This window comes from Anolis sagrei, chromosome 2 (assembly GCF_037176765.1).
Source record: "Anolis sagrei isolate rAnoSag1 chromosome 2, rAnoSag1.mat, whole genome shotgun sequence".
In the NCBI taxonomy this organism is placed as follows: Eukaryota; Metazoa; Chordata; class Lepidosauria; order Squamata; family Dactyloidae; genus Anolis; species Anolis sagrei.
Window position 1 is genome coordinate 27,120,142 of NC_090022.1, and position 17,885 is coordinate 27,138,026.

General features: G+C 40.7%; 1 protein-coding gene across 1 annotated transcript in view; it reads left to right on the top strand.

Moving 5' to 3' along the window:
- LOC132765630 (tubulin tyrosine ligase 3-like) overlaps window positions 1-17,885 on the top strand; it is a 36,918-nt gene that overhangs the window by 3,919 nt on the left and 15,114 nt on the right. The window contains exons 2-8 of the mRNA XM_067464775.1: window positions 30-148; window positions 4,679-4,790; window positions 4,880-4,975; window positions 5,759-5,929; window positions 14,953-15,012; window positions 16,425-16,491; window positions 17,685-17,798. Of these exons, the coding sequence (XP_067320876.1) occupies window positions 30-148; window positions 4,679-4,790; window positions 4,880-4,975; window positions 5,759-5,929; window positions 14,953-15,012; window positions 16,425-16,491; window positions 17,685-17,798 (739 nt within the window). The remainder of the gene's footprint in view (window positions 1-29; window positions 149-4,678; window positions 4,791-4,879; window positions 4,976-5,758; window positions 5,930-14,952; window positions 15,013-16,424; window positions 16,492-17,684; window positions 17,799-17,885) is intronic.

A 17,885-nucleotide genomic window follows, 5' to 3' on the forward strand; every position in this document is an offset into this window, starting at 1 on the left:
CTGATGCCTTTGCCTTTCCTTCTTTGCAGACCGCCACCCTCCGTCCCTATCTCAATGCCGTGCGTGCTACCCTGCAGGCTGCTATGTGCCTGGAGAACTTCTCATCCCAAGTGGTGGAGCGGCACAACAAGCCTGAGGTGGAAGTCAGGTGAGGAGAAGGAGGAGAATGTGCAAGCTTTTATTTCTTGGGGAGAGGGTATTGTTGTCACCTTCTCTTCCCCCCCCCCCCCCCCCCGAAAGGAATTAGCTACAAAATAGTAAGTTCTCCATATACTCAGATTGTATAGCTATGGCTTGAAAATATTATTTCAAAAATCCCAAAAGCAAACCTTGATTTTACTATTTTATATAAAGAAATAATTGTACCACACCATTGCATATAATGGGATTTCTGCATCCACAGAATTCGGTATCCAGTATGGGACACAATGAAAACTGTGATGATATATGAGTTCCTCAATGCTGTTTGACTATAGCTGCCAAGGCAACCCTTATTGACACAGTACTTCTGAGGGTTAAAACCCAGCAGGCTACCTGTGACGGCATGTCCTGTGCTACATCCCTGGGAGATCTCTTAGATCTAGTGAGGAGATCCTGGTGTCAACAATAGCCTCTGCCAATTCACATCTCCAGCTTTTGCGGGAAAGCTCCTTCTCTGGGGCTGCATCTCTAATGTGGAATGCCCTCCTATACGAGATTAGATCTGCCCATACCCTACTCACGTTCAGGAAACGTCTCAAAACATGCTTTTTAAAGAAAGCTTTTGCCGGATTGGATGTATTGATATAAATAGATGATGGCACTTGAATGACTTTTCGGAACCCTTGCTTTAGGATTTTTAATTTTATATTAATAAACAGATTTTAACATTTTTGAGCACTGTTGAATGCTTGGTTTTATTGGGTGTTTTAATGTTTGTATTGTGTGTATTTTATAAATGCTGTTAGCTGCCTTGGGCCCTTGAGTGGGGGAAGACAGGATAAAAATCACATAAATAAATAAATATCTAGGAACTAAAGCACATCTGCCAAACTCAAGGCCCATGGGCTGAATCCAATTTATGTCATTTTACATGGCTCTCAAGATGTTGGACTACAATTCTTGTATTCCTCATCATTGGACATAATGACTAGAGCTGATGGAAGTTGGGATATGGTAACATCTGGAAGGCTACAGATTGTTCTATTTAGTCAGGAGAGGGGGTGGTGGGAATATTCCAGTTCAAAGCAGAAAATGTGGGATTTTATTCAGCTGTGGGGCCCTAGTAGTGTGGTGGGCGTGAGAGAGATAACAACGGGTACTGTCTTGCTTGTCCTTTCTGTGGATTTCACTAAATCCTGTATTGATCCTATAGCACTTTTCTTATATTATTAAATTGACATTTGAAGATTAATATGTGAAAGAATGAGTAGGATCAAAATAATATTGCTTTTTAATTGTTGCTACTTGGATTGAAGCATTCTTGTGTTTTGTTTTGCAACTGACATGAGCAAGACTCTGTTTGCTGTAAGCATAGGAAGATTTCATTTCTCTGCACGATGTTCAGTTTTCTCTTGTTGATATCTTGATCTCAAAGGGGTGTGTGTGTGATTAAACATCTTTTTAAGATTGGTCAAGGCTCTTGTGGTTACATAGGCTGATTTCTTTTTCCAGTAATAATAAAAGCAACCTATGCAGTTTTCCATAGCCTGTTTCCTACCTTTCATGCTTGCTGTTTGTGCAAAATGGCTCCATATATGTTGTTGTGTGCCTTCAAGTAGTTTCCAATTTATGATGAACCTAAGTTGACCCTATCAAAGGCTGTTTTTGGTTTTCTCTGAGGGTGAGAGACTGTGACTTGCCCTAGATCACTTGTTAGGTTTTTGTAGCTGAGATGGGATTCAAACCTTTTTCCTCAATGTCATAGTTCAACACTCAGATCACTACACCATATAGGCTTTCATCTCCACATATAGGAATACCACATACCTAAATGTATTTTACAAACCTGATCAGATTTAATTTACCAAATGTTCATGTTTTGCAGAATAGTAAAATTGTATATATAGGGATAGTTCTTGTAGAATTTCAAATTAAGATTTTCCTGTCACAAATTTCAGAGAGAAGAAACATTGTTATGTGCAGGTAGGAAAAACTGGATTGTGCATGAAAATTTCTTAAGCCCCTTTGTAGTTCTTTAGTAAAAACTGGTTGAGTTTTTCCTCCATAATCACAAAAACTTGATTTTTCTAAGCAGAGTGCTTTTATTCAAAACATGAAGATTGTAGGTAAGAGGGTTAAAAATAACCATCTGAAATCACGAAAAAGCCTTACCACTTCTACATTTTGAGACTATTTCCAGTCATTTTCCTGTTTAAAATGTTCTTGACTCGTATGAGTAATCACCAGGGCAAACCACTTAAATTCAACTCTGAACTAAATCAGCAGTATCAAAAAGCAAATATGTCTAAAGCAGTGTGATTCATGAGGGTGTGTCAATTGACTGCTCAGCAGTAAGATGAAAATTTTATTTCTGTCTTTAAAGCTCCTTGTACGTATTTATTCTATTTCTATCCGTGCAACATTTTTTGCATAATACTGGTTTAGAGCAAAGCCATTTAGTATGCTTCTTCAGTACATTCAGGAGGTTGAGAAATTGTGTCCTAGTCTAGGCCTGCAATCACTTGGCCATACTGAAGCACTCTTGAGGTTTATTCTAGACTTGGAAATGTGATTAGCAGTACGTATAACAGCTATTCACTGTGTCTTGCACATCTTCCACCCACTGGTCTTCAGAACAATTATCCCATGGCAATTTGCTGAAAGAAGAATGCATTTTGGAGCTGGATTTCTTTCTTTTTCTTTTCTTTTTCATCTTTTTTTTGCTGTTACCCTAGCAATGTGATTGATGACCATATTGATGGAGGAAGGAGAAGGGGTGGGGGTGGAAATTTTAGTCAAAAGAAGATTTCCAAGCTGTGATTAGAGGTAGCTACTGTCGTCAGAAACATCAGGTTTCCTGATGTGCTAAAACTCCAATCAGATCCAATGACTGGAGCAGGAACTGATTTATTCCACAGTGACCAAGGCGGATACTAGGGGACAACAAATTCCCAAATCTGGCATGTCTCTCAGTTACAATCCTAGATATTTAATAGACATTTACAGTCATTACAAAGAGTGGACATGTGCTGTGTTTGGTACAGATTACAGTGCACAATCTCATTGGTTCAAAAGTACATTCATTCAGTTTGTGATTGGTGCATAGTGTGGAATAAACTGGGATTGGTTTCATAGAAGATGTTTACCTCTTCGTTCATGTATGCCTCTGGGAGGATGGAAGATTGGGGAAGAATGCAAGCTAGGACATGGGTCCCTTGAGATTCCCAAATAGGGGAAATGGATGGCTGGGTACCCTGATGGGTCCTGAAATTAGGACAAATGAGTGAGAGGGGTTGTTTGATGGGCTTATAGCTTATGTCAATTCTGGGTCTTTTGTGAGACAAGAGAAGTGTCTGGTTGCTGATCTCTATTTATTGTGAAGGTGTGGGTCAAGGGGAAGTGTAGTACTTGTGCATATTTAGTAGGTGAATGGATAAAGCTTGAGAAAGGGGATTTAATTTGGTTCTTTGGGGAATTCCAGAGTTGTGACCAGAGGACCTCCATAAGTAATTTATTTGGGCTCCAATTGTGGCTGTGGGTTTTTGTTTTTGTTTTTTTGGTGGAAGGGGTTCTCTAGCCCTAGGCAAACATAGCTGCCAGACAAAGGTAGCTATCATTCCAGGGAAATTGGTAGCTTGTCAAGCAAATGCCCTGGTTTTCCTTTATCAGCACAGCTGGTTGTACACTCCTCAGTTAAAAGGCTTAAACTGATTTTTGATATTGTTTGTAGTTTGCATCCACATACCAACAGCACTTTATCAAAAATCTTGCTTCTTATTCTTTTTGCACAAATGGCGTTGTTTCATCCTTACAATTCCAGAATTTGTTTACAGATGTCTGTTGATTATGCCTCCAAAGGTGGTATTTTTAATATTCCTTATATACTCATGTATAAGTCTAGACATTTTAGTTTTAAAAAATCAAACAAAAAAATGTGGTTCAACTTATCTACAGGTCGTGTGAGTACTGTACCTTAACTCATATAAAAATGGAATTATCCCCTTCTTTAAGTAAAGTGGTGAAAGGCAAGAGCTTAATCCATCCTCCGAGAACCTAAAAAGAGTACTCACCCTCTCTGCTCTCCATCATGGCACTGCTTCTGCTCTTTCAAATGCCTGCATGGGAAAATGCTGTCAAATGCTAGAGGCAGCTGGCCCAGAGAGTCAGCATTGCTGCTTTCCCCTCTCTATGGAGTAGTCTTCAACTTATCCACGGGTCATACAGAAATTCATATTTTCCCCTAAAACCTGCCCTTGAGATGACTTATGCATGACTTTATATGGTGAAGAATCCTTGAGCAGCTTATACATTTAGGAGCAGAAGTTCAGTAGACAGGAGTGGGGTTATTAACAGTGGATTATTTTCTGGAATCTTTTCAAAGTAGAGTGCAATATACTCTTAATTTTTAATATCTTTATTGAGAATTTTTCAGTTTACATAAAAAGGATTGTCCAGGGAGGAAGTAGTAAGGAATGGTTAAAATGTGGGATATACTCTTAAATCTTTGATGAAGTATATCTGTCTCTGGTTTTTTTAGGAGTAGCAAGGAGTTACTGTTGCAGCCAGTGATCATCAGCAGAAATGAGAAAGAGAAAGTCCTCATTGAAGGGTCCATCAACTCTGTCCGAGTTAGCATTGCAGTGAAGCAGGTAAGCTAAGTACAGGAGACAGAATGTGAAAGGGTTACTGCAATCTGACCTAGAGAAACATTTATTTTTCTTTCTTTTGTTTCTTTCAGGCTGATGAGATTGAGAAGATCCTCTGCCACAAGTTTATGCGCTTCATGATGATGAGAGCAGAGAACTTCTTCATTTTACGCCGGAAACCAGTGGAGGTGAGGAGACCTGATCAGAGGCAATGGCAAAATGCAAGATGTTCTTTTGTGTTTGAGACAAACCAGCAGCATCTCAGCTATTCTATTCCTCACATAACAGTTGTTGTGCTGATATGGATTTGTCTGACAAACTAGTAATCATCATCATAGCTGATCCCTCATGCCCAAGTATGATAGTCTTCCAAGGGTAGAGTCATGGTGATCGGTCCGTAAGTGAGTGTAGAGACCTTTTCTGGATCTGCATGGTCTGTCACAGTGAGAACATAAATTTCCAGATGGCAGTTGCAACAAGGCTTTGCCTGTCGAGCCTTCCTCTTGGCACGTTTCTCTCTTTCGCCTTCTATTCACGCCTCTTCCAAATCCATAGCACCATTGATAACAGCTCATCTCTAGTTAGAATGCTTGAAGGCCAGGGATTCCCAGTTCTTGGTGTTTCTTCCACATTTTTAAGGTTAGCTTTACCCCATCTTTAAATATCTTTTCCTGTCCACCGACATTCCGTTTTCTATTCTTGAGCTGAAAGTAAACTTAATTTCTTTGGAAAATGAGGATTGTGCATTTGGACAACCTGGCTAGTCCAGCGAAGTTGATGTCGGAGGATATTGGCTTGCTCTTTCTACCCTCATACCCATCACATATATATGAAGATAATATCTTTTGGAAGGAAGACCCCATCATTATTTGGCTAGGTATTAATTACCATGAACAAGATGGATTATTTATCCATATTATATAAGAGGGATAATGTGTGGATCTTTGTTTAACATATTTCTTTTCTCCCAGGGCTATGACATCAGTTTCCTGATCACAAATTTCCATACAGAGCAGATGTACAAGCACAAGCTGGTGGACTTTGTCATTCATTTTATGGAGGAAATTGACAAGGAAATAAGCGAGATGAAGCTGTCTGTCAATGCCAGGGCTCGCATCGTGGCTGAGGAGTTTCTCAAGAATGTAAGGGCCTTATAGGTGTCCAGATGAAATGCTAAATGTCATCAATTAATTTTTGGAGCTTAGTTGGTTTGCCATCAGACTACTATTGTAAAAAAGGGAGACGATGTAATGTTAGAGGTGAGGATTAGTGGTGACTGCTGCACGGACCCAAAATTATTTAGAGACAGAGGAGAATTTCATCCTATGTTGTATATGCGATATGTTCTTAAAAATAACAGATTCTTATTGTCTGTAAACATGGAATTGCTGGATCTCAGTCCTATCTTGGCTAAAAGGCTCACCATTTAGCCTTGATTAAGTAATTTTTGTTACTTATGTTCACTACTCATAGTCATTACAGAAAATGAGCTGTGAAATGCTATAGCAGTAATTCAGAATGTGTCTGTCCAGTGGGATTCATTTATGTTGAATGTTTAATTGGGAATCTAATTGGGACTTTTAGGATTCTGTATATATATAACAGGCAGGTTTTATGACTATTATCGAGAGGTTCAATTCTCTAAATCTAAATTACTGTGGTGGCACAAGGGATTAAACCCTTCTCCTGACTGAACTGCTGACCTGAAGGTTGGTGGCTTGAATCTACGAGACCAGATGAGCTCCTGTCTGTCAGCCCCAGCTTCTCATGCAGAGACATGAGAGAATCCTCCCACAGGATGGTAACACATCCGGGCGTCCCTTGGACAACGTCTCTGCAGACGGCCAATTCTCTCACACCAGAAGCAACTTGCAGTTATCTCAAGTTGCTTCTGACACGACTTTTAAAAATCCCATGTTTTTGCTCCTCCCTCTTCTTGCTCATCTCTCACTATGCAGTCCTTGCCTTTTTACTTAATTGAAATAAATTGGTTAGTTCATGTCTCTTGGAATATGGATTATTAGTGTGATCCTCTGAGAAACAGCATACACTTTGTCCTCCAAAGCACTTTACACTTTTTAGATCTGCTCGTATGCCCTTCCACAAATGCCACTATCACCTTTCGTCCATGTCCCAGCATTATTTCCATTTTAACTTTACATTTGGCCTTCCCACTGTTTTTAATTGCGTGTTGTCTTATTGATAATGTTGTATATTTTATTGTCTATGTTTTATTTTAATTGCTTGTAGTGTTGTTGTTTTGCTTGTATTGTTGTATTCGGCCTCGGCCTCATGTAAGCCGCACCGAGTCCCTTGGGGAGATGGTAGCGGGGTACAAATAAAGTGTTGTTGTTGTTGTTGTTGTTGTTATTATTACTATTATTATTACAGCATGTGGATTCATTCACCCTTTGGATTAAGTATCTCTCTTCTTTTTTCTTTCAGTTCTAGACCAAGGGCTGGAGTCCTCAGCTTTGCTTTCTCATCCTTTCTGCACAGCCTACAGAGAAGGCCGCAGTTTGGACGTGAGATGAGAAGCAGCCAGACCTGTGGGGGCTGTCCCAGCTAAATGTACACCATGCTCGCCAGTGTGCCCAGGGGTGGGGAGGGTGCTTTTTAAATATTTTTGGAACAAAACTGTGCTTGTTTACGACTATGTCAACTTGATGTCCTTTTTTTAAAAACCCACTTGCTGTAATTTGTCTGCTTCATTCTCCTGGTGGCCAAGTCCTTGCGGTGAGGTGGGGGGAGGGATTGTTGGTTCTAGAAATCCTCAGCAAAAGTAGTTGGGAGAATTCCAGCTTGGTGCTGTTTGTACTGAAATCGCCTCTAATAGTTATCAAAAAATCTGCCTTTCTCTATGATGCGGTGGCAATAGGAAAAATGAGGCTTGATTTGGTCCTGTGAGTGAGTTGGCAGCCAGCCTTGGAACTTTCCACTTTGAGGGATCCATAGAGTAATTGCCTTCTTCCCCTTCCCTAATAGCAGACTTTGTACACAAGTTGGCTGCTAGAGATGACAACCCCCTCCCCCCTGTGCCAAGTCACTCCAGTTTCTGGAGAACGTACCCTCTCCTCCCTACCTTCCTTCCCTCACTCCCACAAGGAGCAGAGGATTTGGAGCACAGCACTGCCTCCTGTTCCCAACCTTTCTAACCCCCCCCCCCCCTTCTTACCTGTGCCAGAGGGAGCTGTGACGGTAGGGGCCAGGCCTTAGACCCTCCAAATGGGACGGAGCTGGAATCTGTAACTCTTGGTTCTTTTTGCTATGGCACTTCCTGTACCTTTCTTCCTCTGCCCTATTATTAAAGCCTTTTTTTCTTGCCTCCTGAAGTAATGGTATTTGCATAATATCTCTGCAGTATGCCTGTCCTTTTCCTACTTTGCTTTGGTGCCTGCGAAGGCCTTTAAATTTCTTGCCATATCCCAGCAATTAAAGTTAGTTATTCTTCAATGGGGCTACAAATGAGCATTTCAAATTTTCATTTCTTTTGGGTTGTACTAGAAAAATAGGGTTCATTCACCTAAATCAGGCCTCATCAACCTGCAGCCCTCCAGGTGTTTGAACCTCCAGCACTCAAAAGCTCTAGCAAGCTTGTTCAATAGTCAGGAATTCTGAGAGTTAAAATCCAAAAAACATGGAGGGGCGCAGGTTTAAAAGGCCTGATCTACACGTAGGCTGATCACATTAGATACTTCTGATTTACCATATTTCACTGTACATTAGGCATATTTTTATGCCATTTTCTTTTTTAAAGAAATGTTGTTTTTGCGGGACATCCTGAAGCACACTTTGCTATAGTTTTTCACTGATTATCTCTCAGTCTCAGCCACTTCAACATAATTTGTGACAGCCACAAAAACGGTCTCTGGAGTATAACAACTACTTTCAAAGTAAGTACCGTAAAATTAAACAGGAAATAACACTTTCAAACCAGGAACAGAAAATCTTTCAAATTTTGTTGCATAGTGTTATACAAAGAAAAGTAATTATGCCCTAGTTTTGCTGATTTGTGTTTGTGTGTGTTTAAACTTCCTTACCTCTGAGGAGGTAGAAGGGATACCCCCATCTGGCTCCAGTTTGTTTTTGTTTTAAAAAGTGTCTCTGGGAAAAGAGAGCCTTAGCTTGGGAAGATTAATGTAACAATTAAGTGAAGAAAGGGAAGAAACTGATTTTGAGACCCAAAAAGAGAAGTGCTACTATTACCTGGTGACATACAGTATTCATATTTTCATGGATTTAATTCCTATTTATGTTGCATTACATAAATTAATGGCTTCATGCTCCCACTCACACAGTCACAGAATATTTTTGGAAAACTGTGTGTAATACCATTTCGATGTGTTCACTCTATCAAGGCCTCTATTCTCTTTTGATAAGTTATAGATGTGGTTCAGGGAATAAATACCCTTTCTGAGGCAGAAGCACTTTTGGAAGTTCCCCCAACTCAGTGCCCTTCCACACAGCCCTGTATCCCAGAATATCAAGGCAGAAAATCCCACTCAGATAACCCAGTTCAAAGCAGATATTGTAAGATTTTCTGCCTTCATATTCTTGGATATAGGGCCGTGTGGAAGGGCCCTCAGCTTCCTCTGTTGTCTTCTCATTTGCAAATGAATGCAGAGGCTGCTTTTTACTGCCTGATCCGATGTATTTGTGGTAAACCAAATCCCTTCCAGACATACCTGCCTTTTTTCCTTTACTAAGACCTTGAGGGAGAACATTAAAAATGGTTCTGCACCCTAGGAGTAAATTTTGAGTTACAAGTGCATGCTTTTACAGTCTTTATAGCAAAGCTGCTGAAGACATTTCAATTATGTTTGTTCCTATTATCAGATCTGTTCTTGCACATTTCATCTCCATCAGGAAAAAAGTATTTTGTAAATCCAAGAGATATTAACCATTGCATTACAATAAGAATGGTGCACATAATTAAGAGCCAGCATTGTTGGACTATGGGCCCTTCCACACAGCCCTTTATCCCAGAATATCAAGGCAAAAAATCCCACATTATCTGAATGTGGATTCAGATAATCAATTTCAAAGCAGATAGTGAGATTTTCTGCCTTGATATTCTGGGATATAGAGCTGTGTGGAAGACTCTCAAGAACAGTTGAATCTCCACTTGGTAATGGAAACTCACTGGGTGATCTTGGCAAGTCATGTTCTGTCAGCCTCAGATGAAGGCAAAAACAAACCTTCTGAACAAACATTAAGAAAGCTCCAAAATAAGGTTGGCATAATTTGGAAATGACTTGAAGTCACACTGCAAGTACAAAAAGAAGTAAATGCTGTTAATGGCTGGGAGAGTCTACCATATATTTGCTACCTAGAGTTGGACTCGGAGGAAACAAATCTGAATGGTGAGAAATTACATTGGGAAGTTCTGGTACTTTGCCATGGAGAATGCTGCATGTATTGCTGGAGTCAAGCTATGAGTAATTAGCTATTTGATCACTGCAGCAGTATTGCAAAGCAAAAGGTTGCTTGGCTTTCTTACAGCCATCAAAAACCAGTACCACATTAAAATAAGCAGTGACACAATGATCTAGAATTATCATAGATGAGCAGAGTATAGACCTCATGACTCTCAGAAAAATTTTGTACCCTTCTAGGGAAGAATTGTTTCTTCAAAATGCCCAAATTTGTTTCCATGAGACGGGAATTACATTTTCCCTTGTTTAGAACCTGAATAGTTTACTGATGAAAAACTATGTTTATCAAAATCAACTTTTTAAAAACTTTGAAAGCCTTTTTGATGCTTCAAAATGTCCAGCAGTCCTAAGAAGACCCCCTCAAACATGCCCCCTGTTCCCTAGTGGGCATTTGGAGAGGACATATAATAATAATAATAATAATAATAATAATAATAATATATTATTATTATTATACTAGTGCTGAATTTTTGGTCTAGTTCTCTCCTCTTCAACATTTTGCCAATACACATTCCCCCATATAATGTTAGTAGAAGAGTAATAACAATTTCTAGGTGTCCTGCCATTTCTCAGCATACTGACAGCTCCTCTATCACTGCCCTTCTCCATCATGGCTGACATAAGCCAGTTATAAGCATTGCTATTGGAAGAATGGAATGGAAACCTTTGCTGATGTCACAGGTGAGTTCCATTCACCTGGCTGTACAAGGCTACTCACCTGCCTCCTTCAAGCTAGGCCTCAATTGCGAGGGTTTGTTCGTTTCTGTGCGGCAAACTTTCTCACTGGGCTTCACATTCTTGTAACAAAATATATAGATTAGCCGTCACTTAAAATTATCACATTGTAGCAGTTCACACTCAAAGCCATGGGGCAACTGTACATATGGATTATCCTCTGGTTAGGAAGACTGCATGAGCTACAATAAGGTAAATGAGAAATTATTTCTATTTATTTCTTAACCCAAACATACTTTTTGTTAAAAAAATGACAACATGTACAGATGAAAGTTTTAAAAACTCCTTAGTCCTGCCAAGAAGCAAGCCATGTCTCCAGCAACTGGAACTTCTTACATCCAAAAAGGAGATCTGATCATGCTTCTGCTGATATTCACAATGTAATTATAATAATAATAATAATAATAATAATAATAATGTTTTCTTCTATGTGTGTATTTGAACTATGTTGTGACCATCCTCAAGCCATGAAGAGAGGCAAGTTGTTGTTGTTATTATTATTATTATTATTAGTAGTAGTAGTAGTAGTATTTATTACCTGCCTGCCCTCATGGCTTGAGAAGGTACAACATTGTGAAAAAAACATACCAACTAGCCAATTGCAACATTCACACTTGCCTCAGGCAGACAAGAGCTCTTTCTCCCACCCTGCATATTCCACAGATGTATAAGCATCACTTGCCTAGTTTCCAACGGACCTCCCAACCTCTGACGATGCCTGCCATAGATGTGGGCAAAACGTCAGGAGAGAATGCTTCTGGAACATGGCCATACAGCCCAGAAAACTCACAGCTACCCAACAATAAAACACGTATATAAAAAAACATAGTACTGAGTATAAAACACTAATGCAAATTAAATTTTAAAAAATTGATGTTAAATGCATCTGCATCTGAACTGTAGAATAAATGCAGTTTAATACTGTACCATTTGAACTACTATGCTATGGAATAATGAGAGCTGTAGTTTTACAAGGTCTTCACAACAAAACAACAACAAAACTATTTATATATCGCTCTATCTAATAAGACAATATAAGCATAAAAAAAATCACAATAGAACATATATATTTAAAATAATTCTGCCTGTTCAAGGCAATTTAAAAGGCTGGGCCGAGGCTAGTGCAATTTGTAGAGGACCCAGGAAATTAGAGCCTATAGCTGTCCATTTCTGGGGCCTAATAGGAGGAAGTAACTTGGATAATTAGTAGAAAAAAGATATGGCCATATTCAACAGTATCTGGGGCTGAGCTAGAACTAGTCATTCTCAAAGGCTTGTTTAAACCGCCAGGTCTCAGGCTCTTATGAAAGAGATGGAGCCTGTCTTATTTCTCTAGGAAGGGCATTCCAAAGACAGGGGGCCACCACCGAGAAGGCCCTCTCTCTCGTCCCCACCAACTGTGGGGATGAAGCACCAGCCAATGAGGGCAGGTGCTTCGCCAAACTACACTTCCATGATTCCATAGCATTGAGCCTTGGCTGCTAAAGCTGTGTAAAACCACATTAATTCTATAGTGTAGCTGCACCGTTAGTGTGTCAGAGATTTGGTTTCCCACATAGTAAACATTTTTCAAAAGGAAAGAATAGCGGCAGGGAGCCTTTGGGATAACAGATTAGGCCAGAAAATATATCAAACTCATCTCATTTTATGTGGCCCAGATGATACTGATTGACAACTCCCATCACTTGATTATTGGCCATGTGAGCAGGGGATAATGAAATGACAAACCTTGTGGCTCTGGGGAAAGGCTAAAGGATAAGTCAGACGTCATACCTACAAGCTTTGTATCTCAATTCAAATCCCCTGACTAAACAAAACAAATTGCAGCTGCCCAGATGTGACTGCATCCCAGCTCCCATTGGCTCTAGTAACGATGTCTAAGGATGAGCAATGCAAGAGTTGTCATCTGGCATCTAGAAGGCCAAATTTAAAAGGCACATGTTGAGTTTGACACATGTGGTGTCAATGAACGCCTCCCAACTCTAAACCTCTCCAAGGTGCATCCTTTGTAAAACTTTATCTCCTAGAATCCCATAGTGTTGAGCTGTCTAAAACAACGTTTCTCAACCTGGAGGTCGGGACCCCTGTGGGGGTTGTGAGGGGTGTCAGAGGGGTCACCAAAGACCATCAGAAAACACAATATTTTCTGTTGGCAATGGGAGTTCTGTGTGGGAAGTTTGGCCCAATTTTATCATTGGTGAGGTTCAGAATGCTCTTTGATGGCAATTGAACGATAAATTCCAGCAACTACAACTCCCAAATGTCAAGATCTGTTTTCCCCAAACTCCACTAGTGTTCACATTTGGGCATATTGAGTATTTGTGCCAAGTTTGGTCCATATTCATTATGTTTGAGTCCACAGTGCTGTCTGGATGTAGGTGAACTACAACTCCAAAACTCAAGGTTAATGCCGAGCAAACCCTTCCAGTATTTTCTGTTGGTCATGGGAGCTAGTTCTGTGTGCCAAGTTTGGTTCAATTCCATCATTGTTGGAGTTCAGAATGCTCTTTGATTGTAGGTGAACCATAAATCCCAGCAACTACAGCTCCCAAATGCCCATCAAACCCTTCCAGTACTTTCTATTGGGCATGGGAGTTCTGTGTGCCAACTTTGGCTCAATTCCATCATTGTTGGAGTTCAGAATGTTCTTTGATTGAAGGTGAACTATAAATCCCAGCAACTATAGCTCCCAAATGCCCACCAAACCCTTCCAGTACTTTCTGCTGGTCATGGGAGTTCTGTGTGCCAAGTTTGTTCAATTCCATCATTGTTGGAGTTCAGGATGCTCTTTGATTGTAGGTGAACTATAAATCCCAGCAACTACAGCTCCCAAATGCCCCCCAAACCCTTCCAGTACTTTTTACTGGTCGTGGGAGTTCTGTGTGCCACGTTTGGCTCAACTCCATCATTGTTGGAGTTCAGGATGCTCTTTGCTTGTAGGTGAACTATAAATCCCAGCAACTACAACTCCCAAATGCCCACCAAACCCTTCCAGTACTTTCAGTTGGTCATGGGAGTTCTGTGTGCCAAGTTTGGCTCAATTCCATCATTGTTGGAGTTCAGAATGCTCTTTGATTGTAGGTGAACTATAAATCCCAGCAACTACAACTCCCAAATGACAAAATCTGCACCAGTATTCAAATTTGGGCATATCGGGTATTTGTGTCAAATTTGGTCCAGTGAATGAAAATACATCCTGCATATCGAAGATTTACATTACGATTCATAACAGTAGCAAAATTATGTAGTAGCAATGAAAATAATTTTATGTTTGGGGGTCCCCACAACATGAGGAACTGTATTAAGGGGTCGCAGCATTAGGAAGGTTGAGAAACACTGAGCTAAAATGTATTAATTCTACAACTTTAGTTCTTTGGCATTGATTGTATTGATTGCTAATCCCTCCTTAAAAACACACACACACAGAGTACTGTTCTGCCTAAAAGGTTTGAAAGGCTAGAGGCAGACAGGTAGGCCTCTGCTGTCTGGTCGCCATGGAAACGCCAAACAGCAGCCCAGACAGAGCAGCAGCAAGGAAGGGAGCTGCAGCCACGGCTCTCAAGGGTTTCTTCAGAGATATAAGGCTTTTGGGGAGGTGGGCTTGAGGGGGAAGGCTGGGAGGGGGTCCTTGAGGACAATATCTCTCTGTGTGAATTTTTTTTGTGGGGGGAGGACCCTATGTATTCATTTTCTAGGAGAAAAGGGAGTTTGTCAAAGGACGAATGGCTGTATTATTCTACCAGGCCTGGGCAAACTTGGTCCCTCCAGGTGTTTTGGACTCCAATTCCCACCATTCCTAACAGCCTCAGGCCCCTTTCTTTTTCCCCTTTCCCCCTCAGCCGCTAGCGGTGTAGATGCATCCTTAAGACTCTGTACAGCCCTTGGCTGCATCATAGCATACTGATCTGGGAATGGAATTGGGTAAGTAGGTTGCTTGAGCTTACTTGCAGCAGCTCTTTTGTCCTCCCAGGTGGCTGTGCAGTGCGCCATGACTGCCATACCTGTTCGCTGTGAGTTGCTGTATAGGCAGTGGAGCTGGTGCCAAGAATATGCAGGTAAGGGCCCTAAATCTGTTTCTGCTTTATCCTATCTCCTGGGAAGCCAAGAGCTACATTTCATGTAAAGGAGACATAGTGTTTTGCATATTGCCTCAACAGGTAAAACATTAAAATTCAGCTTAATGCAGTGGTTCTCAACTTGTGGGTCTCCAGGTGTTTTGGCCTACAACACCCAGGAATCCCAGGGCTGGAGGTTTAGCACAGCTGGTAAATCATCAGCAATTCTAAGATCTATCAACCATACCTGTTCAAAAGGTTGCAAGTTCTAAGCCCCGGGTTGGTGTGAGCTACCAACTGTCAGCCTAGCTCATTGTTTACCTAATCAGTTAGCTGTGATTAGAGAAATTATGTACTGCTAAAAGCGGAGGAGGTGTTTTACGATGCCATAAAGAAAATAGATCAGAAAATGCTGGGTGACCTAAAGGAAGGAAGTCCTGATGGCTCTTTGTCATAGAGGATAGAGCAACAGCACCCTCTGGACTCAAGCCCAACCTTCCATGGCACCAAAACAGCTGGACACTGAGTTGAAACAAACCACCTCCTTCTGTTCTATCTGTCTGTGTATTATCTATATGAAGCGGCATTGAATGTTTGCCATGTATGGATACTGTGATCCGCCTTGAGTCCCCTTCGGGGTGAGAAGGCCGGAATATAAATAAAGTATTATTAATATTATTATTATTATCATTATTATTATTGAGCCCCAGGTGGCGCAGTGGGTTAAACCCTTGTGCCGGCAGGACTGAAGACCGACAGGTCGCAGGTTCGAATCCTGGGAGAGGTGGATGAGCTCCCTCTATCAGCTCCAGCTCCTCACATGGGGACATGAGAGAAGCCTCCCACAAGGATGATAAAAAAACATCAAAATCTTCCGGGCGTCCCCTGGGCAACGTCCTTGCAGACATCCAATTCTCTCACACCAGAAGTGACTTGCAGTTTCTCAAGTCACTCTTGACATGACACAAAAAATATTATTAATTTACCAGCTGTTAGGATTTCTGGGAGTTGAAGGCCAAAATATCTGGAGACCCACAGGTTGAGAACCACTGGCTTAATGGAAGAATAAGACCCATAACAAGGTTGGGAAATGTGTAATCTTTCAGGTGTTGTTGGACATTGCTTTTCATTCATAGGCTGCAAGCTGAACACGAGTCAACAGTGTGATGTAGCAGCTAATGCTGGATCTATACTGTCATATAATCCATATTACCAACATAAATAATCTACATTATCTGTTTTGAACTGGATTATATGAGTCTACACTGCCATATAATCCAGTTCAAAGCAGACAATTTGGACTGCAAGAAACAGGTCATGGGATTCTTAGATTCTTCCTTTCTTCTGTATAGGGCTACCCCAGAAGTTTATAAAGTTTGGATAAGCTCAGTATTTTTATTGGTCTCTGACAGGTGGTCCCAAAGTGTAAAATAGGAGGGAATAGTGACACTGGAGGGAGCCAAAGGCCTGGAATTGTAGGTAAGTTATTGTAAGACAAGCACTTATGCCAATATGTTTTCTCAGGTCAGGGAGGTATAATAAGGGTGAAGATAACATAACATCAGCTTCCTGTCAATCACAGTAAATAATGCCCAGCTTGGTTTTGTGGCCTTATCTGAGGCAGGGTGAAATAAACATTCCACTTATTTGGCAGCACATTCCCAATGATATAATTTATCATTAGATATGTGATAATATATGGCAACACATTACCAATAATATTATTTATCGTTAGATATGTGATAATATATGGTAACACATTACCAATAATGGAACTTTTCATTAAATGTATGCCTCAAAGATGTGCATAATATATGGCAACACATGCAATTTATCCACACGTGTCTATGTGTGTTATTGAAAAAATATTTCATAGGAGCCGTTTTCCCCTTAGCTGTCTATCAGCCCTTGACCAGATACCTGTAGGGCTGAGCAACTGAGTGGGATGCTCAGAACATTACAGGAGAGCCTTCATCTGGATGAATAGGACTATCTCTCCCAATTAGAGAGCTAGGAACAAAGTTTCTGGAGATGCCAGCCACAGATGCAGGTGAAACGTCAGGATAGAATGTTACTGGAATATGGCCATGCAGCCTGGAAAACTCAAAGCAACCCACCTTCATAGTAAGCATTAGCAAATATTATTTTGAATGCCTTGAGCCAATGTTTGGTCTTTTCTTTGATTACAGCTGAGATTATAATGTATTGGGGTATACCTTTTGGTATACCCTCTGGTGGCACAGCGGGTGAACAGCTGAACCGCTGAACTTGTTGACCGAAATGTTGGCGGTTCGAATCTGGGAAGCGGGGTGAGCTCATGCTGTTAACCCGAGCTTCTGCCAACCTAGCAATTTGAAAACATGCAAATGTGAGTAGATCAATAGGTATGGGAAGGTAATGGCGCTCTATTCAGTCATGCTAGACACATGACCTTGGAGGTGTCTATGGACAATGCTGGCACTTCGGCTTAGAAATGGAAATGAATACTACCCCCCAGTCGGAGAAGACTAGACTTAATGTCAGGGGAAACCTTTACCTTTACTTTACTACATTTTGGTAAGCAGCAATATTTCTTAAACAAGTAATACAACAATTCACTGATGTAGATTAACATCATTTGATTCTTCACATTTTTTTAAATAAACAATCCCTTTTTATAATATTATGTTCAGTTGGCAGACTCAAGCCTAATAGAAATGCTCCAACTAATCTTGAACGCATACATCAGAACTCCACTCGCCGCCAACTGTCCACTGCTCCCAATACCAGCAGATACAGGTCAGAAGGTGAGCAGCCCAAATGTTTGCAGTCTTTGTTCTGTGAATTGGTGTCAAACAAACTGCTATTTCAGTAATAAATGCTTATATTGGGAA